The following is a 26403-nucleotide window of genomic DNA, read 5'->3' on the forward strand; positions in this document are numbered from 1 at the left end:
ATCTTCACTATAAGAATCTTCCCTTCTAGGTAAAGTGTGGAGTTTGATCTACTTCTCAAAGTTCTGCTTATTGTGAAGATTTATCTCCCTACTTGTCCTTTGTAGCCAACAATGAGAAGAGCTCTAATGCTATATCAATTTATTTATGGCTGGTGCCGGTATATTGTATTCATAATCATTACTAACTCAATCTTGAATCTTTTTTTCTCTGCCTACAGGGAAATTCCATAAGGATACATTAATGAGTGAGGGAGAGGTGGTATTGCAGCAGGATTAGGTGCCATAAGAGTTGAAGCAATTCTCTCAGGAAACTTTCTTGTGCATTTAAAACTTGCTCAGGCTGCTCTTGTATATGCCACTGCAAGTTGAGGATGGAGAGCTGCAGTGCACAAATTTGAGAACAGGTCAATCAAATACCATTTAATTTGGAAGGCAACTCAGGTCTCATAACCAGTTCATTTCCCGTGGCCAGATATTTAGTCTCTACCAGAACCCAACAGTAAACATCAGGAGATGTTTCTCAAGGAAAATAGTTATTTGTCAGAGAAGTATGGCTTTGCTCTCAATTATGGGGCTGCACTATGGTTCTCTTATTGGGGAGTTTCATAGGCTCAATGAACTATTACAGACACTTTGTACACATTAGACTTCTGAGTCATGAGATCTAAGTAGCAAGAGTGGCTTATTCTTTGAACTGGCTAAAGAATATTCTTTTGCTTTGGGTTTCCCTTAAATTAAGAGCCTTATGGTTTATTTGATAAGTAGGAAGAAACAACACCATTGTAACAACATTATTTTGCCTCTGTAATACTTAAAGCCCACCAAATGTGTGTGGCTCTGCCACTTTCTTCATGGAGCTGGGTACAAGGTGTAGCAAATTGTCTTTCACTTTGGAGAGGATACCTCTAAATATTCCAGATGTCTAGACTCCCAGAAACATCAGTGAATTAGTAGATCTCTCATGGAATTGGTCTCTTATCCTCAAATATGTTTCTTATCAAGGCATCTTATGTATTTGTTATTTCCTGACCAAATTGTGATAGCCAAACCCACCTAGTGGAACTAGCACAAGGAACCCAGAACCTCTGGTAAAAGTACCCATGTTAATAATTTTGACCCAGGGATGCCTGGGTGGCTCAGTGGTTGAGCGTCTGCCATTGGCTCAGGACATGATCCTAGGGTCCGGGGCTTGAGTCCCACATGGGGCTTCCTGGATGGACCCTGCTTATCTCTCTGTGTGTCTCTCATGAATAAATAAAAAAAAATCTTTAAAAATTTAATTTTGACCCAAAGGAGCTATGTTGCTTTTTTCCTCCTTAGTCTAGCATTTTAGAATTCATTTTCACACATATTCCCTGGCTTCTGCTATAGAGAAAAGTCTTACAAGTCTTTTGATATACAAGCTGTCTCCTCTAGGTATAACCTGGTCAGACTCTCCTTGTATTTAGATACCTCCACCCTGCAGTTCCAAGAAATAAGACACTGAAGCTCCTTAATTCTTTTCTTTCTTCTTTTCTGTTTCTTTTATATTCCCTTCATTCCTCCCCCCCTCCCTCCCTCCTTCCCTCCCTCTCTCCCTTCCTTCCTTCCTTCTCTCCTTCTTCCTTTTCCTGGGTAAGCAGCATATATTGGCTTTATTTTTATTTTTTTAACTTGATATACAGTAAAAATGACCTTTTATTTGGCCTTTATTTTATAATTTTAACACATATATAGATCTGTGTAATAACCAACATCACAATTAGGATATGGAACAGATTTCCCTCTAAGCACTGCTTTAGCAGCATATCATAGTCCCAAAGGGAAATAGTGTTCCTAGTCCAGACTGCCAACAATTGAAACTTTGTCAAGACCATTGTTAAAACTGGCATGTATTTAAACAGTGATTCAAATAGTGTAAACTTTGGGAATATTAAGTTTTAGAAAGTGATCAGCATGGTTCTGGATATATAGGAATTTTAGTATATTAGCAGGGGATATATATCTCAGAGTGGAAAGTCAGGATAAGGATGAATATTTCATATTATTTTAAACCAGGTAACTCAGAGACTTTACTAAGTTAACCCAAATCCTTGTGCTTATAGGGTCCCTTTGGATCTGATTACGCTACTAGAAGCTGGATAAGAAAAAATCTTGGGATAATTTGTTTTATAAATCTTTATTTCTTATATACTGTTTCTGCTAGAACCAGGGAGGCAGACTGGATGATGAAAATCTGTGCATTTGCTTTTGTCAGTCCTGTCACATTCCACAGGGAGGCAAGGGAGTCTTCATGGTAGTTATAGTAAGAATTAGAAGAAAACAGCCATTTGTTTTGGGGGGTTTATTATTGTCATTCTAATCATTGAGATATAGTCTTATCTGAAAGGAAAAAATAATCCAGATGGTTAAGTTTCTTTTCATTCTTCAAAAGATGGGCATTAATATTTTTGAGGTGTATGGGATGGTTGGGATACTGGTCTCCTGGAATATTGGATGCTTTTAGCTGGAGTAGAAGCTGGTGGCATCTTGGGTAGAAAGGAGTGAACTCGTTGGGATTCTATTTGAGGCAGGACAGAAACTAATATCAGTATGAAGGTGAGTCTCAGAATCTCAGCTTTGGGAGAACTGCATTATAGATATATTAAAGCCACATAAACAAGAAGCAAAAATCTAGCTTCTTATATTTTTCAATGACTTAATATAATCTCAATATTAATATGCCATTTCATCTGGATATGGGAAAGGTTGACCTAATTAAGTCCAAGCAGATTCTAATAACAAACAGTTTTTTCCAATAATTCCAGGTTTTCTTGGATTTCTGAGGATGATAGGTACAAGGCTTTCACAGAAGGTCAGTTCAACATCTTTGATTCATTGCATGAGTTCTTGGGATCTTTATCCAGCCTGAATGGATGGAGAAAATGTTTATTGTTTATAGTCCTTCGCTATGAATTTTTCATGAATTTTTCATGGCTTTGCATTTTGGAAAAAATAGATAAAAACAAACAAACAATAAACCCAGGCCCTTGACTTGAGTCTCTCTTTCAAAACTATTAAGGCTTCTTTTGTTTACTGCTGTATCCCTAGGGCCTAGAATAGGGTCTGGCACATAGTAGATGCTCAGTAAATATTTGTTGAATATCTAGATGAAAGTGAGTAGATGAATGAATAAAAAGTCTAGACTTTTAGGGCACCTGGGTGGCTTAGTCAGTTAAGTTCTGGATTCTTGGTTTCAGCTCAGGTCTCATGGGTCTTGAGATCAAGTCCCCTCCTGGGGCTCTGCACTCAGAGAGGAATCTGCTTGAAGAGTCTCTCCCTCTGCCCCTCCCTCACTTGAGTGCTCTCTCTCTCTCTCTCTCTCTCTCTCAAATAAATAAATAAATAAATTTTTTTTTTAAGTCTAGGCTTTCACTAAGTTTTAGGCATCGTTTCCCCAGCAGAAAAATAATCAAATGAACAACCATATACACTGGGGATAGAAAAGGAATTAGTAGATTCACTAATAGAGCAGGTAATATGAGATTCAGTTAAATGTCTTTCAGTATTGAATCAGAGACAGGATTCAGACAGAAACTATATTTGGAGGTATAAATTCTAATGTAAAAAAAAAAAGCTTTAACTGTAAGCAAGTTACTTAATTATCTCCTTGAGTGAGTCTCCTTTGCCTATTCTCTACATAAGGATGACCAAAAATAAATGAATGAAATTTAGCTAAATTTATAACATCTTTACTGAGATATAATTTATAAACCATAAAATATATTTAGGTAAGTGTACCATTAAATTTTTAAGATAAATTTACCAAGTTGTGCAAATATCAGAATCCAGTTTTAGAACATTTTAGTCACCCAAATACAATCCCTTATGCTCATTTACGTTTAACCATTGTTCCCATTCCCAACCTTCATTCCCACTATATTAATTCTACTTTCTATCTCTCTTGATTTGCCTTTTCTTAAAATTTCTAATAAATGAAATCACAAAATACTTGGTCTTTTGTGTCTTGGCTTCTTTCATTTAGCATGGTTTTGAATTTCATCCATGTGGTAGCAAGTTCCTTTTCACTGCCAAATATTTCATTTAATGGATTTTGTTTATCCATTCATCAGCTGATTCCGTTGTTTCTACTTTAGGGCCATTATAAGTAATGCTGCTATGAACATTTGTGGGCAAGTCTTTAGGAAGACTTATGTTTTCATTTCTTTTGAGTAAATTTGATAAATATATGTTTAATTTTTAAAGAAACCATCAAATTATTTTTCCACAGTGGCTATACATTTTATATTTCCACGAGCATAGTATGCAGGCTCCTGTTTCTCCATATCCTTGCCAACTTCTGTTATTTTCTGCCTTTTTTTGACAATAGGTAATATAATTTTATGAAGAAAAAGCAATCACCTGTGTTTATTTATGCCAGCTTTATTGCTAGTGATATAATGAGAGCTATGATTGGGATTGGGCGGCCCCGGTGGCGCAGCGGTTTAGCGCCACCTACAGCCTAGGGTATGATCCTGGAGACCCAGGATCAAGTCCCACATCAGGCTCCTTGCATGGAGCCTGCTTCTCCCTCTGCCTGTGTCTCTGCCTCTCTCTCTCTCTCTCTCTCTCTCTCTGTGTGTGTGTGTGTGTGTGTTTCTCATGAATAAATAAATAAGTCTTTAAAAAAAAGATATGATTGGGATCATTTAAAATATTTGGAATGGGTGTTATAAAACTTGAAGAGTAACTCTCTGCCATCCTGTTAATTTTCTTAAAGCTCTGTCTTTTTCTAGTCCCTCTTCTATTAGAAACTCTTTGGGACCCCTCTTGGTAGTCTGCTGGGGTTGTCTCATACAGGGGTTTATGAGAACAATTATTACATTTTCAGGAATTTTATGGGCAACTTGTTAAACATAACCCCAAAATTAAATATATAAACTTAAAATCAGTAAGCTATTTAAAGACAAAGACAAAACTTATTTCTTAATTATTTTATGGCATTTTACTATAATCTATGTTTTGAAGTTTCCTATGTCTATTATACTTGCATAGTAGACACACTACATAGTGGTGTGCTACTGGACATCTCTTCCCAAAGCTATTTTCAGTGATCCCACTTCATTAGCTTGAAGTCACCTATGGAAGGAATATTTACACCACAGAAATTGGCATGTGCTACAAACCAGGGCTTTTTTTTTTTCCCTCCCAGAAAAGTGGCTGTTAAATATGTACTAAGTCTAAATTTATCCTGTTGGTATTTTTTATTAAATTTATTAAAGGTGTAGATGATTTTGGAGAGAATTACATCATTAAAATATTGAGGCAATTATTTGGTTGGTTGTTCTTCTACTCACTTCAGTAAAAGTTTCTTTCCACTTATAGCTTGAATCCACTTCTTAGTAATTTTATACTTGGCAATTTATATTTTGGAGATAGAAGTAGGCAACAACTGTGTCTACTATTGTTATGTATTTTTCTCATTGTCTTGGTCAGGTATTAATTATAGTATTATCTCAGCCTTATAAAATGAATGGGAATGTCTTTCATATTTTTCTATCCTCTGTAATAATATAAATTTTCTAGGAATTACATATTTCTAAAAGATTTGGTCAAAATTAACTATGACATCATCTGAAACTGGCACCTTTCTTGGAAATAATAGATAAATTTTTTTACTCATTATTAATCTTAAATAGATTTTAGATTTTTTTCTTCAATTTTAATGGTATATTATCCTAGAAAATAATACATTATAGACAAATGTTCACATTTTTAGAAGGATTTGTACATGATAGCTCTCTCTCTCTCTCTCTGTCTCTCTCTCCCTGTCTCTCTCTCCCTGTCTCTCTCTTTGAAGATTTTATTTTTAAGTAATCTCTGCACCCAACATGGAACTGGAACTCACAAGCTTGAGATCAAGAGCTGCATGCTCCACCAAATGAGCCAGCCAGGCACCCCATGATAGTCTCTTATACTTCTAAAATCTTTTTTTTTAAGATTTTATTTATTTATTCATGAGAGACACAGAGAGAGAGAGAGAGAGAGAGGCAGAGACACAGGCAGAGGAGAAGCAGGCTCCCCACAAGGAGCCCAATATGGGACTTGATCCTGGATCCTGGGACCACACCTGAAAGGAAGGCAGATGCTCAACCGGTGAGCCACCCAGGCATCCCATACTTCTAAAATCTTAATCATAATGGTGTTTATACCGCTTTTCCCATTCTGAAATGATTCTTTCTTCTTTTTTCCTATTAGGTTTTCCTGAAAGCCAATTAATTGGCCTTTTCAATTAGCTACCATTTTGATTTATGTGCTATTTCATAAATCGTTATTTTTAAAATTTTTATGTTTATTCTTTCTACTTCCCTATGACTTAGTTCGTTAGTCCCTTTCCACTTCCTTAATATGAAAGCATAGTTTATACCTCTTCATTTTTATTATAAAAAGTTATCAAGCCATGGATTTTTTTTTTCTGGGTATAGTTTCGTTTGCATTCTTTAAGTTTGGAAATATACTGGAAAAAGACAATAAGGTGAGTTGAAAATGCTATTGAAATGTGCAAGCAGGCCAATTATAAAATCTAATTTTTTGTTAATAATTTAGAGCTTTTATGCATTATGGCCAAATAATTTTTTTCTTTTGGGGGTTTGTGATGTTTTCTAAGACTACTGTATTATTAATTTTTTAAATGCTCAATGGTAGCACACATTTAAATATATATTTTGGATAAAAGCTGAAGGGTTTGCATTTTTAAGTCATTCTGATTAATAAACTATTTTATGTCATTTTAATTCTTAAGTATAATTATACTGAATGGAGATTTTTTTTTTGAAGATACTTTTTGAGTAAAATATCATTAACTTTAAATATACCTCTACTTATTTTCCTACCTTGTTTGAATTAGAAGTATGGAAAGAAGGTGATAATAAACAGTCAATCAGGAAGATATGTGAGAACATAACAATCACACAAAAGAGATGCTTTAATAAGTTTTAAAGTGGCACAGACACAGAAAAGGCACACTATCTAGGAAGGGTATTTTCTAATACCTAGGTGATTAACGTAAAATCTTTCAGAGTATGTTTAACCTTAGAAATGACCAGGATATAAAAATAAGCAGAGAATTATACTAATTATAAATGAGACTTCAGTTCGATTTTAATTGACACCGGGATTAAAGGGCATACAGCATGACAACTCATAGCAAAGTTTTTTCCTACCATCTGAAAGTGCCCAAGTGGCTCACAGCAAGAGAAATAATTGGTCACCTGTCTCAAAGCCTAGTCATCTCAGAAGAGCAGGCAAATAATGCCTGCCACATAGTAGATGTGTGACAAATATAGGCCTACTTAACTCTAAACCCTGAATTCTTTCCATTTGCCATAAAGCCTTTCTACCATATGCTTATAAAGAATATGGCCAAATTAAATATGGAACACTATTGTGAAATATATTTTAACTTGCACACATGTTCAAAATTATTTGAAATTACCTGTAATGAGAACACAGATGTGTCTAGAGCTACTAAACTAAGAGTAAATAATGTAGGCCAAATAATGAAGGGCCTGAGTTAGATGATTTGTACAAGATTATCTAAGTGAAGGACACCCGTGGAATTGTTTACAGAACCTGGTTCTGAGTTTCCTGGGAGTAAAGGCAAAAAGGGACAATGTGATGGGGTTTAAATCCTCATAATCTAATAAAAAGAAATGCATCCATTTGGTATGAAAATCAGAATGTCTCCTGCTTTAATCATACGAGAATTTATTATTTGGGACTTTAAGTAAAGAAAACACTAAGCAGTATAATAAACATCTCGTAAAATTTTCAATGTTTGTTATATTTTACTGAAATTGGATACTGGGGCAGCCTGGGTGGCTCAGCGGTTTGATGCCTGCCTTCAGCCCAGGGCGTGATCCTGGAGTCCCAGGATCCGGTCCAGGGTTGGGCTCCCTGCATGGAGCCTGCTTCTCCTTCTGCCTCTCTCTCTCTCTCTCTCTCTCTCTCTCTCTCTGTGTGTGTGTGTGTGTGTGTCTCATGAATAAATAAATAGAATCTTAAAAAAAAAAAGAAAGAAAGAAAAGAAACTGGATACTGGATTATCTACTTGCTCTTTAGTTGGGAACCATCATCTGAATCATCTTCGTCTATAGGAGCTACCTACAAATTACTACATCTAAATGTTATCCTATAACATCTAAATGTTATTCTGTAAAAATAACGTAAAGGAAAAAAGACCTGTGACATCACTGAGACTCCTTCTCCTGATTATCCAGTATCAGATTCCCTAGACAGAAGATGTGGTTAGCATTTGATCCTAATCAAAGGACCCCAAATACTTGGATATAGTTCATTTTAATCTTAGTTGAAAAGATTGTGGATAGACACTTAGGAAAAAAGTGAAATCAGCATAATATCTCCTCTTCAAGTGCAGTCCAGCTTTCAGAGTGGTAATGTGGATTTCAGCCTCCTCATAATTGTCCTTGATGAAAATAGAAGGATTTCACAGCACAGAAAGCAGTGGTTTATGAGGCTGGGTACAAGACAGACGTACAAGAGAACTCTGTTCATCGTCTTCAAAGTGATGCAGCGATGGCACGGCCGCTGCTGTGGCCACATGTAATATAGCCTGTAGCTCTTTAAAGAGGATTAGCTTTAGCGGCTGGGAGCATTCAATGCTGGATTTCATGTAGAGTAGAATATGCTAATGAAATGTAAATGTCCAAGGCAAACATTGCGTAATATCAAAAACCCTCAAAACTGAGCTTTGTCTCTTGCACAGTGAGAAAACAAACTTTATCATCATCAGAAGTAGAAACGGAACGACCTTCCACTTTTCTGCTTTATGTATCTGCTTCTATAAAAAGTGTATTTAAATATATATACATATATTTATATTTAAATTAAATTTTAATGTCAATGGAAAAACCAAAGTTCAGTCATTGAAAAACATCTTGATAGATCTATGCCCAGAGATGGATGTGTAATAGTTTATATTTGTAGAAAAGGATATATACATAATATATATATGCAATAAAAAATGTAATATTTTAACACTATTTTTAAATGCTATTTTAGGTTTACAAAGGGCTTTGCAGAGCAGGTCCCCACTCCATTTCACCTTAAAATTTTTTCTGCATAATGCCCTGTTGCTCAATGTTGAACTATTTTGTGTCTTTATCATAATTTTCCATTCAGTGTTTTTACTACCTTATAGGAAGCCAGTATGAGACTTAGTCTCTCAAAGCTGCATATGCACTCAATTAATATTAAAGTTATTTTCACATATTTAGAATTTCAGAACATATCTGACATTGAGAAGGTGAATTCACTATAAGATGTGTGATTTGCAATCCATGTAACTTGGAAGTGTGAAGCAACCTGAAATCCATACACAGGGTTCCCAAAGACTGAAAGTCCCCTAAACAATTTCATTCGAATTGCTGGGAAATAAAGATCCTAAGAAACACATGGAACCAGGTGCTATGTGCCCTTTTGTTAGTTATTAGCATTTCACTACACTCAACTGAGTAGCTTAGGTTCTCTTAGTTTTGTTGGTCAGTGGTGTGTGTGTGTGTGTGTGTGTGTGTGTGTGTGTGTTATACTTCAGTTTTGAAGGTTTGTCTCTGCAGACCCAGAGGAGGAATGGTGATACATATTCATGAAAGAGTGCTCTTTCCAGGCCCTGCTACCACTGACAAAGCCTTAGCTGTTTCACACAGCAAGCTGACTGGGATTGTGTGGGGGGGCTGCATGGCCAGATGAGTGCAAACAGCAAGCCCACTCCTCTGCTTGTTAGGCCTTGCCTTCCTGACAATTTCCCCAATTGTCACTTGTGACAAGGCTGTCATTAGGTGATGGCTTCTTTTGGCCATTTTCAGATAAAGATAATTTCCTTAACTTCCATTTTATTTGACAACAAGCAGTTTGGGAGAGAAAGGAAGTGCTTCAGTAGTTTATGGATTAGGGTTTTGTCACTTCAAAGGCATCTTTGATCTAAAAATATGTGCTGTACCAAATTCATTATGTCTTTCCTTAAAGAGCCTTTAAATTTATTGATCTTCTCCTCAATTATTCTCCTTTTACGTCCAGTAATGATGTGTGAGATGGTAGTGTTGGGAAAAGCCTAAGGAGGAGTGTGGGGAAAATGCAGCCAACTGGTCACTTCTAAGGCCATTACAAGAACGAAACAACAGGTGCTTTTGTTTAGTGTCGATTCTCTTCTGAATCCCTATGCAGACAAAGGCCCTTCTGCTGTTTATCACCCAACACAAAGATATCAATACCAATAGGATAAGACAAAATTATATTTGGTATTAGAACCTAATAAAGATAAAAACTTCACAATTTGTATAAAAATTGTGCCTGTAATTGTTTTCATTCTCATCACTGACTACATGAATTTCAAAAGCCTGGGTACGAGTGATAGAGACAGAGTGGGTGACTTCTTTATGGACCAATCATTTGGCTTCCCTTAGAAGCAATCTTACATTGTGCTGAGGCTCAGGTTGCTAAAATTCTTAAAACGGAATCGTTAGTCATAGAGAGCAGAAAATAAGAAGGTAGGAATTCATATGTGAAAATTTAGTTTAAAAACCTAGCAAGATGAGCATTTACAGCTTCCATAGTAGCTTTTCTTGTTTAGAACGTCTACTGTCTCTTTGCCCTCCTTTTGTTGTTGCTATTGTTGTTGTTCAAAACAATTGCTATGTGGAATTATTGTGTTTTAAACAACACCTGGGACAAAGAAGTAAAGAGTTTACATCTGAACTATCATGATTAACCATTGTCTTCTAACACTTCACATATAATAACTTCAATTTAGGACAGAACAAGGTACTTACTCCGTTTCTGCAACTAGAAAAAGGGAATTAAAACAAACAGCTTAATTTCTTTTTTTGTCTAAATGTATTATATTATTAGCCTCTTGGCAGAGTATTTTATAATTTAGAGATATCCAGATGCTTTTGATAGTTAGAAAGTTCATTTTAGCAAAGCATGATTTTAAAATCTTACATATTAGGGATGCCTGGGTGGCTCAGTGGTTGAGCATCTGCCTTCAACTCAGGGTGTGATCCCGGGATCCGGGATCAAGTCCCACATCGAGTTCCTTGCAGGGAGCCTGCTTCTCTCTCTGCCTGTGTCTTTCATGAATAAATAAATAAAATCTTTTCAAATAAATAAATAAAATCTTACATATTAAAAGAAATATGTAATTTAAAAGCATGACCTTAGGATCCTAAAAGCAATAAAAATTGTTTGAAAAGTCCATTTTCTGAATTTCCAAAGACTAGTAGAACATTTTTCATTTTGAAAAATTAGTTTATATGTTTGGGACTCTACCCTTAGGCCATAATACTCCTCTCTATAAAGTCAGGATAAAAAATAGCCCTCAATGCAAATGTCAGAAACATTTTTCATGTGTTAGGTTATTTTATCCTTATTGAGACAGATACTATTGTTAATTCGATTTCACAGAAAGAAACTGAGGCACAGAGAGGTTAAGTACCTTACCCATTTTCTCATATCTAATAAATGGTAGACCCAGACTAGGGTACCTTGGTTACAAAGCCTTTGTTCTTAATGCTAGGGCCTAGAGGACATAGGATCTGGACTATCTCCCGATCCTGAACAAGTAAGTGTTCTCTTCTCCTTCCCATCCTTCAGCTACCCAATCCTGGTCCCATGCTCCACACAATCCAAGAAAATGGGAAGAGAAAGAAGGAAAGAAGAACATGAGGAGAGTCGATCCAGGTTTCCTTCCACCTGCATGTCAAACACAGGGGGGCTGACATGCCAAAAATCTGATAAATTCAGACAGTGGGGTTCATGGTTCATCATGCTCTTTTCAAGGAACCCTCCACCAATTCATTACAGACCTCTGATGTAATTTCTCTTGACTTCATTTTAACCAGGAAATCTTAATTTTGACTTCCTTGTGAAATCAGGAAGGAGGAGGAAAGGAGTACTTTTTGAGCAAGAATGATTTGGGGAAAGATCTGTGTTTTGTCTTAGAGTTCACCTGCTTTGTGACACATGAATACACCACACATAAACTGGCAGGCAGCAACACCATCAGCCTGCCTCAGAAGAGACAAAAGTAAACACTCATTTCAAAGAGATTGCACTGAAATATGATATCAGCTGCAAGAGAGGGCCATCTCCTCTGGTCAAATGAGAAAAATCATATTATCCTCACTGTGGTATACAAATAGCTTGTAAGCCACATTCTCCATTTGAATGATAACAATAAAGTGCTAACCTCACTGCTGCAGGCCAGGGCCAGCCTGATCCCATCTCCAAACACAAACACTTCTGCCTCGGTTTTGGCTGGGGGCTGTGCAGTGGCCTCCCAACCCCCACCTTTTCTCCCCCCCGCCCCCCTGTTAATTGGCTGAGACCACCAGAATTTGGAGGACACAGATGTCACTGATAGTTTTCCTAGGGAGCACATTCATGCCCATCTGTTGCAGCCTAGAAGGCTGTTCATATATCCACAAGGCCTTCATTTAATTCTTGTCAGAAAGTAATGTAAATCCAGTTTACCTCAGAGGTCGCAGCCGAGATTTATGCCAATGAGCCCCCTGCAATTTACACACACTGTAGTTGTATAGGATGAAAAGAAAGCCTTTCATGTTGGTGCATATTAACAAGAAAGCCTGCCTTCCGAGAGGGGCTTTTTGATTGAGGTTTCTCCTGATTTTAATACAGCCGATGCCAGTTGGTATACCCAGCTTTAGAAAAAGGGAAAAAAAATCTAATCTTTAAACTAAAGTTTCTTCTTTTATAAGATGTAAAAGAGAGAGAAATCCTAGCAAGTGGCACTGCTATGTCTTTAATTATCTGTTAGGAGACAAAACTCCCCTGAACGTGCAGAAGATAGAGTGTGATAGGAAAGCATGTTCTGGCCCAGAGTCTAGGGAGAATTCAGTTGTACGCAATTGTCTTTCTGACATGAAAATAGTAGGAGTGACCAGTTGAATTAGTCTCTGACTTTTCAGTTGTCTCTTTGTAGTATGTTTAGAGGAAATTATGGAATTTGATTAAGTTACTTTGGACCAGGCTGGTAGAAATTGATTCATCAGAAAAGTATATATCACATATGTGATATATACATATATATTTATAGAATTCTTTTATTTGGGAATCTAAGAGTACTTAAAAGGACTTCCATTAATCCTATTTTTCTATATATTTTGAAATACTCAGGACTGTGCCAATTAAGCTGGAAGGCAAAATGTTTTAAAAACACCCATCCTGTCAAAATCTTCTGGAAAGTCTGAATATGCTTTTTATGAAGTATGAGACCTTGGGCAAGTTACTTAGCCTCCAAAACCTCAACTTTCTCAATTCTAAAGTGGAAATAATAAAGCCTATCCTTTAAGATTTTGTGTCTGAGGTATCTCCCATAGTACCTAAAATACAGAAAGGATTCAACCAATGATAATTTCCCTCTCCACCCTGCCTTTTGGCAGTGTCTATGAGAGCGAACTATATATTAAAAGTATTGGTTAACTTAGTTTAAAAACTCCAAGCATTCAAATCATCAGATTACTTTTCCACATTAAAAAAAAAAAATTAAAGAGAGGTGAAGTTGGAGATTTTCTTTCTACAGTTTGGAATTTTTGTTTTGAGTTGTTTAAATTTTTAATTCTGTAGAAAGTAGAATAACAGAAGTGTGTGACATAGTTTTGTTAAAATCAGGCTTGGCTTCTCTACTCATCCAGGAGTAGCCTGTGATTTCCCAAGACAGTGTTAATAGGGGGCGTGCTTCTCTTGTTTTTGTAGACAGTGCTCATTTACCCGTGCTAATGGCTTTGAAGTATTGGGTATGATTATTTTTGCACACGTTTAACTTTTTGTTTATATTTTACTTCAGATAATATTCAAATTGGGTTGTGATTTCTAAGCACACACTACTAACTGGGAAGTGCAGCAGAAAAGCCTAAATTATATGATGAGGATGTAGGTGGAATGGGCTGAGATTAAAAACACATGTTGTTGATAACTCATTAAGCAAACACTTGAAATATACGTAATCATAGTCTGGACTTAATTACAGAATCAGATGAAGCAGTGGCTTCACTTTACAGAGTAGGGTTCATATCAGGAAGGCTAAGCCCAGTTTTGTTGGCTATCTAAACCCGGGACTAGGCAGATATAAAATAATTTCAGAATGGCCTTTTTCTGTTTCTCAGAGTTTATTAAGACCATTTCTTTTTGCTTACAGTCCTTGAAACAATATTTAAACTTTTTTTATTAGAAATTACAAGCGTATTAAAGTGGAGGGGGTGGTATAAGAAATCATATATTTTATTCAGCTTCAACATGTAACAATCTGTAGCCAATCTTGTCTAATTTGTACCGTCACTTTCTCCCCACCTCTATACCCCAAATTATTTTGAACCAAATCTCAAACTACTTGCAATTTCATCTGTAAATATTTAATATTTAATAATATTTAATTTTAAATATTGGATATTTTCCCTAAAATATATGAACCCCTTTCTTTTCTTTTTTAAAACAAACTCCTTTTTTTAACATAACCACAGTACTGTTATCTCACCTTAAAAATTAACACTAATTCCTTAATATCATTTATTGTGACTTAATATAATCAGTGAGAAAATGGAGGGCCCCCCCTTTTTGAGGAAATGGATTATTTGGCTTTCATGTTACAAATTTGCTCCCATGACACAAGAGTTTTCATGGATACTCTTTTGTAACAACTTTTATTGTTGATTTATGTGGTTGCAATGTTTTGTGATATATGGTAGTATCTTCCTAGAATGAAAAGTTGTCATTTTATTGGAAAATAAAAATTGCATCATTATTCTAGTCCTACTCCACCTTCATTGATTCATTTGGATAAGTGTTTTCCTAACTTAGTCTCAAATGAAATTATACATGGAAAGCCACTATGTAAAACGGATGGAAATGAAATTGCTCTGGGGCCATGCTGCCCACTACTCGTTTGGCCCAGTCTTTCCCCATGTGGGGTCTTGCAGGTTTTGGTAAGTAAAATGCCTTTTTATAAATGTATACCATTTTCCCATTTTGCTTTTAGAGCAAGACAAATTACTGTATGAAACAGTGTAAAGAATAAGAGAGGTTTGCATACACAGTTGAAATGACCAAAAATGACAGTACAGTATGTAATTTTTAAGCTTACTACCACTAAAAAGAATGTTTCACTTAAAGTAATTAAAATGTTTATTGTAATGGGAAAAATCCACTGTGCTCATAAATAATGGCCCCACTTCTTAGTTGACTATACTGGGGCCTCCTGGGAGGAGATGTATTTGCTCCCTGTCAGGATTAATCTATAAATGCAATCACCACTTAGACCTCATCAGTTCTTTCCTTCCCCTTCATTGGTCCCTCTGGAATTATATTGTAGCTTGAATAAGGTCAAAATTAGGATACTTTTTCCCCAGGAAAAACACAGCCGTTGTTATTCCAGCACTTTAAAATTTGAGAATCAACCCGCAAGATGTTTCTTTAAACAGCCTAGCATACACATTTCTGTCATAGAATCAATATTCTACCAAAGTAATGCATTCTGTTTTTCAGTGTATTTATTGGTTCCTTCCCCACAAAAGCCAGGGATTCAGAATGGTCTCACATAAAACCACAGTGGATTGGATGTTTAAAAGCTTGTATTAACACCTATGAACTTGGACAAACCACTGAACTTCTGACTTTATCCTCAAATGGGGGCCATATTACTAGCTATCTTCCTCATTGTAATCTTGTAAAAGCAAGATAATTCTATTTCCTTTTGTCAAGATTTAATATGAATGCCTTTGCTTCTATAATAGTGGAAAGGATAGAATGAATTCTCCAACTTGTCTAAATGTAAGTAAACTCATCCTGATGAGTCAGAATATTGCTTTGGAATTTTTTATAAGCTAAATCATAAACTTATTTTACTTCCCCGATAAGGCTGTCTTTGAGGGGTGTCTATTCTGTTTCAACACTCAGAAGTATCAAGTACAATATATAATGAATGGGTACTCAACATATATGCTTAACTATCATTCAGGAGTTTGCAAAGGCAGTACCTATTATTTTATAATTTAAACCTGTAAGTTAGCTATTAAAGCCAAACATTAAGGAAACACATCATTAATTTTTGCCAGTAAAAGATTGTATAAAGGGATGCCTGGGTGGCTGAGCGGTTGAGTGTCTACCTTTGGCTCAGGGTGTGATCCTGGGATCTAGGATCGAGTCCCAAATCGGGCTCCTTGCAGGGAGCCTGTTTCTACCCCTGCCTGTATCTCTGCCTCTCTCTGTGTGTCTCTCATGAATAAATAAATAAAATCTTAAAAAAAAAAAAGATTGTATAAAAACTAATGTGTTTCTCTTGCTTACTTTGATTTATTTATTTTTAATTTTTTTCTGTTAGTTCTACAGTGGCAAATATTCCTTCATTAGCTAAAAGCAAAGAATAGAATTAACACTAAATCTCAGATCTTCATCCTCCTCATTAAAGAAAAAAGAAAATGTGAGTTCTTCTGCTTGAGGAACTACCAAAGAAAGTGAGTGGAGTAGTTCAAAAACAATCAAGTTATCCCCCAAATCAGGTGATTGATGCCCTGAGCACATTCACTCTGTGACTGAGCAACATTTTACCCAGTAACAGAACTCTTATAGAAAAAGTGGAGAATCCTGACATTCTAAAACTATACTCATTTTCCAAACCAGCCTGATGAAAGGAGGGCCTCAAAGCTCTCTGCAGGTTAAAGGGAGAGCAGAATTAAGTCTGGTTTTCTAATAGAATCTTTCTGGCTCCTAAAGTGACCCATGTTAATTAAGGACTCTGTAATTTGTATATACCGTAGGATGCATAGGAGCTGTCAAGAGGTAAGTAAAAAATAAATAAATAAATGTGCCGCCTTTTCTCTATAGACACCTTTTTCCCCCTTACAAATCACACAGGAATAGTAAAATCCTACTGTGAACTGTCCTACAGATCTTCTTGCCTCTGGGCTCTATTGGTTATCACTGTGTTGAAGTAGTTCAGTGTGTGGATGTTTGCCTCACTGAATGTTACTTTTGCCTCTGTGCCCTCAAAGTATGTGGATATCCCGGTGGTTCTGCCTCAACAGACTCTTGCCACTCGAGAAAATGCAGTATTTGTTCCCAGGCCAGTAGGAGGCTCCCTGCCAAGACCCATCCGTTGCTGGTGACATGCACACGCTGTGTGAATCACAGGGCCACATGGTGGACTTTTATTATGTCAGCCCAGGAGTGTGGTCTGCCAATCCCCAATCCAGAAGCCCACCCCCAGGCGCCTTTGACATTTTAAGTAAAAAATAAATAAAGAGCTTTGTGTGTATCTCAGGGTGAAGAAGATGATGTGGGCCTGGGGGTGTTTCAGTCTGATCTGTAATCCCATGGACGCTCTTTCCCTTAGCCACTTCAGGGCTCACTTTCCTGCCACCTCAGACAGAGGGAAGAATGGCTGAGTGCTGGACACAAACAGCTGATTAAACCAAGTTGGCTGGGTTTTAAGGGCTTTTTTTTTTTTTTTTAAGCAGATAAAACTCACATCTTCCTGAAAATATCTAACTGGCCGTAATATTTCAATTCTCTAACAGATTTTTATTCATTAATTGAATGTGGATCTAGGGAATTACTTAAGGAATAATACAATTATTATAGGACTTTACACTGGGAAAAATATTGAGACTCCAAAAACTGTGTAGCCAAGCAATTTTCTGTCTTAAGAACATAAATGCTAATTTAGTCAACAAGCAGATCAAACCCAAATAAGATAATGAAAAATTAGGTTAACTTTAAAAAGTTAAATTTCATTTCCTGAAAATTTTATTGATAACAATAACTGATAACTATGGAGCATATATTACATGCTAGGCCATATCCCTTGTGTTTTACATATATATTTACATTTTTATATTTATACAATATTACAATATAATTCAATTGATCCTTATAAAACTCTGTGAGATTGGTCCTATTACTACCCTTTTTTAACAGATGAGAAAGCTGAGACATGACTTGTGTAAGCCTGCTCAGCTAACAAGCAACAGAACTGAAATTTAAACCCAAGAACCCTAATTGCAAAATGCATGTGCCTTCCTTGGCTACCTGCTGATGGCTCAGAGAGCAAAAGTACAATTCTTCATTTTATAATTTTTTTTGATTTTTATTTATTTATGATAGTCACAGAGAGAGAGAGAGAGAGAGAGAGGCAGAGACACAGGCAGAGGGAGAAGCAGGCTCCATGCACCGGGAGCCCGACGTGGGATTCAATCCCGGGTCTCCAGGATCGCGCCCTGGGCCAAAGGCAGGCGCCAAACCACTGTGCCACCCAGGGATCCCCCAATTCTTCATTTTAAAATCATCATTTTGCTGCTTCTGTCATTTCAGAGCTTACACATGCCTTTTCTCCGAGATAGACTGTTTCTTTTGTAAGCTACCTCTGACTCAAAATCTATGTTGACTTTGCAAAATATCTTTCCTGGCTATGAGAATTATGAATAGAAATTTGAAAATGTTTTGTTGCACAAGTAACCATAATCCCCACATTTGCTGGCTTCATCAAAAGTATGTAATGCTTCATAGCCTTGGGAATTTTATATCATAGTATACTACATGCCATTTCCATATACATACCACACCATCATCTGGACTTTCCTCCTACTCCACCCCTGGAAACATCCAGTAGGTTTGCCTTTCCGACTGTTAAACAGAGCATTTCAGTTGCCTCAACCACCAAAGCAGAGGCTATAATAACAGTTGAGTCTGCACCATTTCTCCTTTTAAAGATTTCTCTTCCAGTGAATTTATTCTTGCTGTGTTTTTCTCTAGAACTCTGATATCTATTTAATGAGAAGGTAAGCGTGTTTTGAGGACAAGTCAGAACCCCTGAATTCTTAATCTTGATCTTTGCTTGGGACTTTGGGCAAGTTACTCAACCTCCTCCTGACTCAGATTCTCAGAGTTTGGGTGGACAACATCTGCCTCCTAGAGTATACTCCTCAGTTTGAAGGCCCATCAAAATTTGTAAGGTAATTTTTTCCTGCTTTATGAAGGCCCCCTAGTGTCATAGCAGCTCTGGATTTGAGGACATATGGTGTTAGTATATGTGGCAACTCTTCTCTCATTTAAGGTGCAAAAATACAAAGAAAGCTCTTACTGAAAATACCCTTTGGAAGTATAGGATTCTTGAACAGAACCAGATGGCAGGTTTGGCTCACCTTGACCTGAGATGTTGCTCTTCTAGCGATGGGGGCCAGGCTCATGATTCTTCAGATGTCACCATAGCTGATGGAGTGGGTAACCGTAGCTGGAGAGTGTGAGCAACAGCCCCTGTGATGATGACCTTTTTTTCCCCTCCTCTTTCTTCCTGAGGCCAGCAAGTAACCCATTCGTGACCCGGAACATTCTGATTGCACTTTTCTGTGCAGTCACATTTGATAAACACCTTGAGCAGCCGGGAACTGGAGAGGGTGGGGCACACAGGCAGGAGGGACAGACAACTTGAAGAGAAGTTCTCCCACTCTGACAAGGTGTGGTGCTTAGGCTGGAATTTTTGAGATAAATAGAGCCATTGGAAAGAACTTCTCTTTCACTTATAGAAATCCCTACCTTTTTTTTTTTTTTTTTAAATCACAGCACACTTCTTAATTTTCTTTGTAAGTGGAAGGAAAAGGTGAATTGAATTTCTTGGCAATCTAGTGTTTGTTAAACTATCTCATCTTTATTTCATCTTTATTTCAGTAGGCCCTGCTAACTCATGGATCCTTAATACAAGATGAGGATCTCCTCCTCAAGGTCTCTTGTCACATCACTCTCCAGCTAGGTTTCTTTTCCTCATTTCTTTTCCCAGCTATTCCAAGTCCTAGTCCCATGAGAAGTCCTAAGAGAAGTGCTCCTCCATGCTCTGAAAGGCTCCTTTACTATCTCTCAGTGGAATCACTGAGTCCAACCCTAAGGACAGGAACTGATATTTATTACCTATACAATATTCCTAGACTGGAATTTCTATTTCCCTCTTTTTAATTTTTTCATTAAATATCAATATCAAAAAATTATAAAGTAGGTGTAATATACCCAGAACATGATGGATGCTCATATATTAATCTAAGTAAAAAACATACCACTTTCTTTGAGTCTCATAGATTAATCTAAGCAAAAAACATACCACTTTCTTTGAAGTCTTCTGTGTTCATACATTTCCCTCACATCTTCTTCACTCTTTCCTCAGTAAATCCACTGTTTTGAATTTTTAGTTTATCATTCACGTCCTTTTCTTTGTAACTTTACCATATAAGTCTGTATCCTATAATGTTATATTGTTTAGCTAAAAGTGTTTTAAATTTTATGCATGTATCATCTGTGACTTGCTTTTTTTATATTCCTAAGATTCATCCATATTGCTATATGTAACTGTAATTCTTTCATTTATTTGCTTATTCTATTCCAGTGTATGAATACACTTCAGTTTTTTAATCTATTCTGTTGAGGGACATATGGATTGATTCCTTTTGCTTATTTGCTATTACAAACTGTGTCACTGTAAACATGCTTATATTCCCTAGACACAGGTCCAAGATATTCTCTAAACTAGAGTATATGTCTAAGAGTAGACACCGGATGGAGCACCTGGGTGCCTAAGTCAGTTAAGCATCTGCCTTTGGCTCAGGTCATGATCCCAAGTCTGAGATAGAGCCCTGTATCAGGCAATAAGGAGTCTGCTTCTCCCTCTCCTTCTGCCCCTCCCTTCCTTCTGCTCATGCATTTTCTCTCTCTCAAATAAGTAGATAAAATCTTCTTTGTTTTTTAAAAAGAGTGGACACTGGGTTACAGTGTACCCACTATGCGCATTTTTCATTTTACTGAATAATGTCAAACTATAGTTTCCAACAGTGGTGAATGGAAGTAACATAGACTGTTCTTGACATCTGTTAGCCAACATAAATTTTTTCCCAATTAAGAAGTTGTGGGGATCCCTGGGTGGCGCAGTGGTTTGGCGCTTGCCTTTGGCCCAGGGCGCGATCCTGGAGACCCGGGATCGAATCCCACATCAGGCTCCCGGTGCATGGAGCCTGCTTCTCCCTCTGCCTATGTCTCTGCCTCTCTCTCTCTCTCTCTGTGACTATCATAAATAAATAAAAATTAAAAAAAAAAAAGTTGTGAATAGTTATGGTTTGAATTTGTATTTCCTGATTACTAATGAGGTTGGACACATTTCATGTGTTCATTGGCCATTAATGTTTTCTCTTGTGTGAAGTGTCTGTTCAAGTCTTTTGCTTATTCTTTTTTTTTTTTTTTAACACATCATCAACATTTATTGTTCAGTTCTCCCCCAACTGGCCAGTGCTGGGCCCAGGGGGCTGGGCCTCTATGAGAAGCAGTTGGTCTGGGGGCCCACTATGGCCCCCCTAATGTGCCCTGAGGCCTGGTGGTAACCCCTGGGCCTGTCAGTCCTCCCCTTAGGCTTTCCAGGTCCTGAAGTCCTGGTGGGGTCTGAGGCTATGTCAGACCCAAGAAAGCTGCCTCAGAGGAGGAGCAGGCCACGTGGGGGAAGGTTGCATGGTGCCTCAGAACCTACCAAGTCCAACATCAGCAGGTGACAGGAGGGAAACTGAAACAAAATAGAACTCAGAGGAAAAGGTGACAGGGAGTCTGAAGGTGAGAGGGAGACAACCAGCATCTTTCAGGCCCTGAACCAGAAAGGGGTAGGAGGGAGGCTTCCCAGTAATCCTCCTTCCTGGCTTCTGGAAAGTTGAACAGGAAGGAGCAGGCCTATGTGGTAGGTCCTGAACAGCTCCATCCCCGGGATGTCCAAAGGGAGCCCTGGCTTGAGGGAGCCATGGTGCCTGGATGGGTCCTGAGCACCCCCACACTTGGAATGGTGGCAGAGGGGTGCCACCAGCCTCAGCCCCACTGGGCCTTCACTGAGCTTTTTTGGTCCCCTTCTGGTTCTTCAGCATCACGTAGGTGATGAACACTCCCACAAACAGGAGCAGCAGGAGGCCGGCAGCCAGTGGGATGGCGACAGCATAGGCTCTGGGCAGGAAGTACTTGTGGATGACACGCTGACTGTCGATGGAAGACAAGAGAATCACCCAGGCGATGTAGTATATGAAGATGATTAGGCTAATGGCAACGAGGCCGAGTCCCACCACCTGGTCTGTCCCCGTGGCCATCTCCCCCACGATCTCACACCCCAGCTGGAAGCCTGCTTATTCTTTTTCTACTATGTGATTGGTCCTTTTCTCATTGACTTATAGGAATTCTTTATATATTCTAAAGAGAAATTATTTGTCAGTTACATACATTACAGATACTTTCTCCCAGTTTAGGACTTGTCTTTTCACTTTCTTTATGGTGTCATTTTACTAATCAGAAGTTTATCCCTCCAATTAAATATCAATCTTTGGTCATTTGCTTTTTTTTTTTTTTTTTTACAAATGTTTGAGAAATTCTTCCCTAACTAAGGGATCAAAAGGATGTTCTCCCTTAGATATTCCCCTTTAGAAGTTAGATATTTTTGTCTTTTACATATAAGTCTTTAACTAGCATTGATTTAAAAAAATAACCAATTAGCAGGGTACCTGGGTGGCTCAGTCAGTTAAACATCTGCCTTCAGCTCATGTCATGATCCCAGGGTCCTGGGATGGAGGCATTGGGATCCCTGCTCAGTGGGGAGCCTGCTTCTCCCTCTCCCTCTGCCTGCCGCTCTCCATGCTTGTGCTTTCTCTCTCTCTGTCAAATAAATAAATAAAATCTAAAAAAATAAATAAATTAGCTCAATATCATATGCTGAGGTAGTGTAATAAACTGAATTTCCATATATACATATGTCTCTTGCTGGACTCTATTTTATTTAGAAGGTCAATTTGCCTAGCCTAGTGCCAATAACTTTTGCATCATTTAATATGATTTTATGTTGATTATTGACAAAAATTATGACATTCCCCCTCCTTCTTTGTTATTTTTCATTAAAAGTATTTTGAATATTCTTGAATGTTATCCTCCCACATAAGTTTTAGGATCATTTTTTCAGGTTGACCACAAATATACATAAAGCTGTAGTGATTTTGATTGGAATTGCATAAAGATAGATAAATTTGGGAAAAATTGATATTTTAACAATACTGAGTTTTCCAGGACCCTACCACAGAATATCTCCTAATGTATTTAGATTTTCATTAATGTCTTTCAATGAAGTAGGTTTTATAGTTTCTCTCTGGAAGTCTTACATATTTATTATTAGAATTATTCTTAGGTTACCTCATATATTTATATATATATGTATATATATACACACATATATATATACACATATATATTTTTATTATACCTTACATATTTTTGCCATGGTAAAAGACATATTTTTATTAAATTACATTTTCTAGCCACTTGTTGCTGATTTAAAGGATATTTTGCAGAAGATTGGATTTATTGGCCTATTGAATGTTTGGTAAGATTTTGCTGGTAAAACTGTATATTCCTGGTGTTTTCCTTGTAGGAAGATTTTTCAACTACTAGTTACATTTCTGTAAGATTATAGGAGCATACAAGGTGCCTGGGTAGCTCAGTTGTTTAAGTATCTGTCTTTGGCACAGGTCATGATCCTAGAGTCCCTGGATCAAGCTCCCCGATGGAGCCCCATGATGGAGCACCAGCAAGGGCTCTCTGCTCAGCAGGGAATCTGCTTCTTCCTCTCCTTCTGCCCCTCCCCCTGCTCGTGTTCTCTTTCTGGCTTGCTCACTCTCTCTCAAATAAATATATAAAAACTTAAAAAAAAAAAAGATTATAGGACCATAAAGTTTGTCTGTTTCTTCTTGGTTTCTTTTAAGTAAGTTATGCTTTTATAGAAATTGCCCATTTTATAGTTTTCAAATTTGTTGGTAAAAAAATGTTTCTAATATTCCCTTATTTGCTTTTTAAAAATCTCTGTAGCATCTGTAATGCCCTCTCCTAAAATGATTTGTTCTCTCTTGATCAAGTTTACCAACAATTTGTCAATTTCAGTGGTCCTTTGAAAGAACTTTATTTTGTGAAACTTCCTTTTGAATATTTGTTTTTTATTACATTAATCTCTGTTCTTATTTGTATTTCCTTTTACTTTTTTCATTTATTTTTTCTATTTATTTCCTTTTGGTTATTTCAGCTCAACTCATTAATTTTCGAACATTCTTTATTTCTAAGTATTTTGCTTATAAATATCCTTTCATAAAGGGACACCTGAGTGGCTCAGTGGTTGAACATCTGCCTTTGGCTCAGGGCATGATCCTGGGGTCCTGGGATCGAGTCCTGCATCAGACTTCCCGTGGGGACCCTGCATCTCATTCTGCCTATGTCTCTGCCTCTCTCTGTGTGTCTCTCATGAATAGAGAAATAAAAATATTTTTTAAAAATAGTAATAAAAAATTTTCCTTCTATGTTCCACTTTGAATTCTACATTTTATCTCTATGATTATATATTTGCATATTTTTCTTTATGGTTCTTTCACTTTTTGTTTCATATATATTTAAAGCTATGCTTCTAGATGCTACAAGTTTAAAACTACTATAACTTCCTGGTGAACTGAACCATGTATCATTAAGTGGCTTTTTAATCTTCATTAACATTTTTTTTGCCTTAATGTCTATTTTGTCTGATATTAATATACGTATACTTTCTTTTAGTTAGTATTTTTTAAAACAGCTTTTTCTATATTATTACCTTTGAGCTTTCTTTATTCTTATGCTTTAAGTAAATCCATGTAACTATTTTTAAAAATCAAATCTATCTTTATCTTTTTACTGTAGCATTTAGTTCATTTATATTTATTGGAAGTACTGATATATTCAAATTTATTTCTACCATCATATTTTGTATTTTAAATTTATTCTGGTGTGTCTGAGTGGCTCAGTCATTAAGCAAATGACTCTTGGTTTCAGCTCAAGTCATGATCTTGGAGTTGTGAGATCAAGCCCTGCGTCAGGCTCTATGCTCAGGATGGCATCTGCTTCAGATTCTCTCTCCCTCCCACTCTCTTTCTCTCTCACAAATAAGTAAATTAATAAAATCTTTAAAAAAAATTTATCCTGACTCTTCATTAGTTTTTTCCCCTTTCTTTTCTTGTCTTCTTCTTAAAGATTGATTTTATTTATTTATTTATTTATTTATTTATTTATTTATTTATTTATGAGAGAGAGAGAGAGAGAGAGAGAGAGAGAAATTGAGAGTGTATGAGCAGGGCTCTTTGCTCAGTGGGGAGGGACAAGCAGACTCTGCACTGAGCATGGAGCCCAATGTGGGACCTGATCCCAAGATCCTAAGATCATGACCTGAGCTGAAATCAAAAGTGAGTCACTCAACCAACTGAGCCATCCAGGTGCCTCTCTTGCCTCTTTTGGATTGTTTTGTTTCTTTTCAAAAAGTTTTTACCTTCTACTAGTTTAAAAGTTATAGTTTTTTATTTAAGTTTTTTAAGGATCACCTTAGAAAGTTTTATCAGTCTAAAGTTAATATCTCCCTTCATCCTACCAAATCCAAGATCTTAAAACACTTTAACATCACTCTCTTCCTGATATATATGCTGTTTTTATGTGTATTTTTTCTATTTTTCATCTCATAATATGTTGTTATTGTTGTAGCTTTATACAGTCAATATTTATATTTAGCCAACAAGTCACCTTTTATTGCATAGTATTTTTTCTTGAATCTCAGGCCCTTCATCTGTGATCACTTTCCTTTTACCTAAAGTAGATACTTTAGAGATTTGTTTAGTAACAACCTGTTGATGTTTATTTTTAAATATTTTTATTTTTCAAGGTTTTTCCCCCAGCATATGAAGATATCCTTTCATTGTCTTCTAGTTTCCATTGTTGCTTTCAGTAGGTAGCTATAAATTCATTGTTGCTTCTTTGAAGTTACTTTGTCTTTTCTCTCTGGCTACTTTTAAGATGTTCTGTATGCCTTTGGTGTTCCCTAGTTTTGCTAAGATATTTCTAAGTATAGATTTTTATTTATTTCTTTAACCTGCTTGAAGATTATAGATATTTTAATTACTTTCTCCTGTTCTAAAAGTTCTTAGTCATTATCTCTCCAAACATTTCTCTTGCTTCCTCCCCTTCTTTCCATCTAGGATTCTCATGAGACACATGTTAGAGTTTTTCCATGAATGCTCTCTGTTTCTTAACTTCTCTTTTGAATTTTCCATCTCTCGGTCTTCTTTTGTTGCATTTTAGATGAGATGTTTTGATTTATCAAGGAGTTTAAAAATCCTAACTTCAACCAGAACTAGTATTTTACCAAACCTAATTCATGGAATTTTAAATTTTAAATTATTATTTTTTCATTTATAGAAATTCTATTTGATTCTTTTTCAACCTTCCTATGCCTTTTTATACTTTCTTACTCATAACTCATACATTCAACGTAATCTTTCAGATCTTTAAACATGTATATTTTAT

The 26403-nt window shown here is 36.6% G+C and overlaps 2 protein-coding genes across 13 annotated transcripts in view; one reads left to right on the top strand and one right to left on the bottom strand.

Annotated features, from left to right (window-relative positions):
* The window catches only part of ALPK1 (alpha kinase 1), a 129586-nt gene that overhangs the window by 38470 nt on the left and 64713 nt on the right, over positions 1 to 26403 (top strand). The window lies entirely within an intron of this gene.
* Positions 21796 to 22142, bottom strand: LOC121493525 (dolichol phosphate-mannose biosynthesis regulatory protein-like). The gene has a single exon (XM_041759460.1). The coding sequence runs from the start codon at positions 22140 to 22142 to the stop codon at positions 21888 to 21890; it is 255 nt and encodes an 84-aa protein (XP_041615394.1). The 3' UTR covers positions 21796 to 21887.

This window comes from Vulpes lagopus, chromosome 6 (assembly GCF_018345385.1).
Source record: "Vulpes lagopus strain Blue_001 chromosome 6, ASM1834538v1, whole genome shotgun sequence".
In the NCBI taxonomy this organism is placed as follows: Eukaryota; Metazoa; Chordata; class Mammalia; order Carnivora; family Canidae; genus Vulpes; species Vulpes lagopus.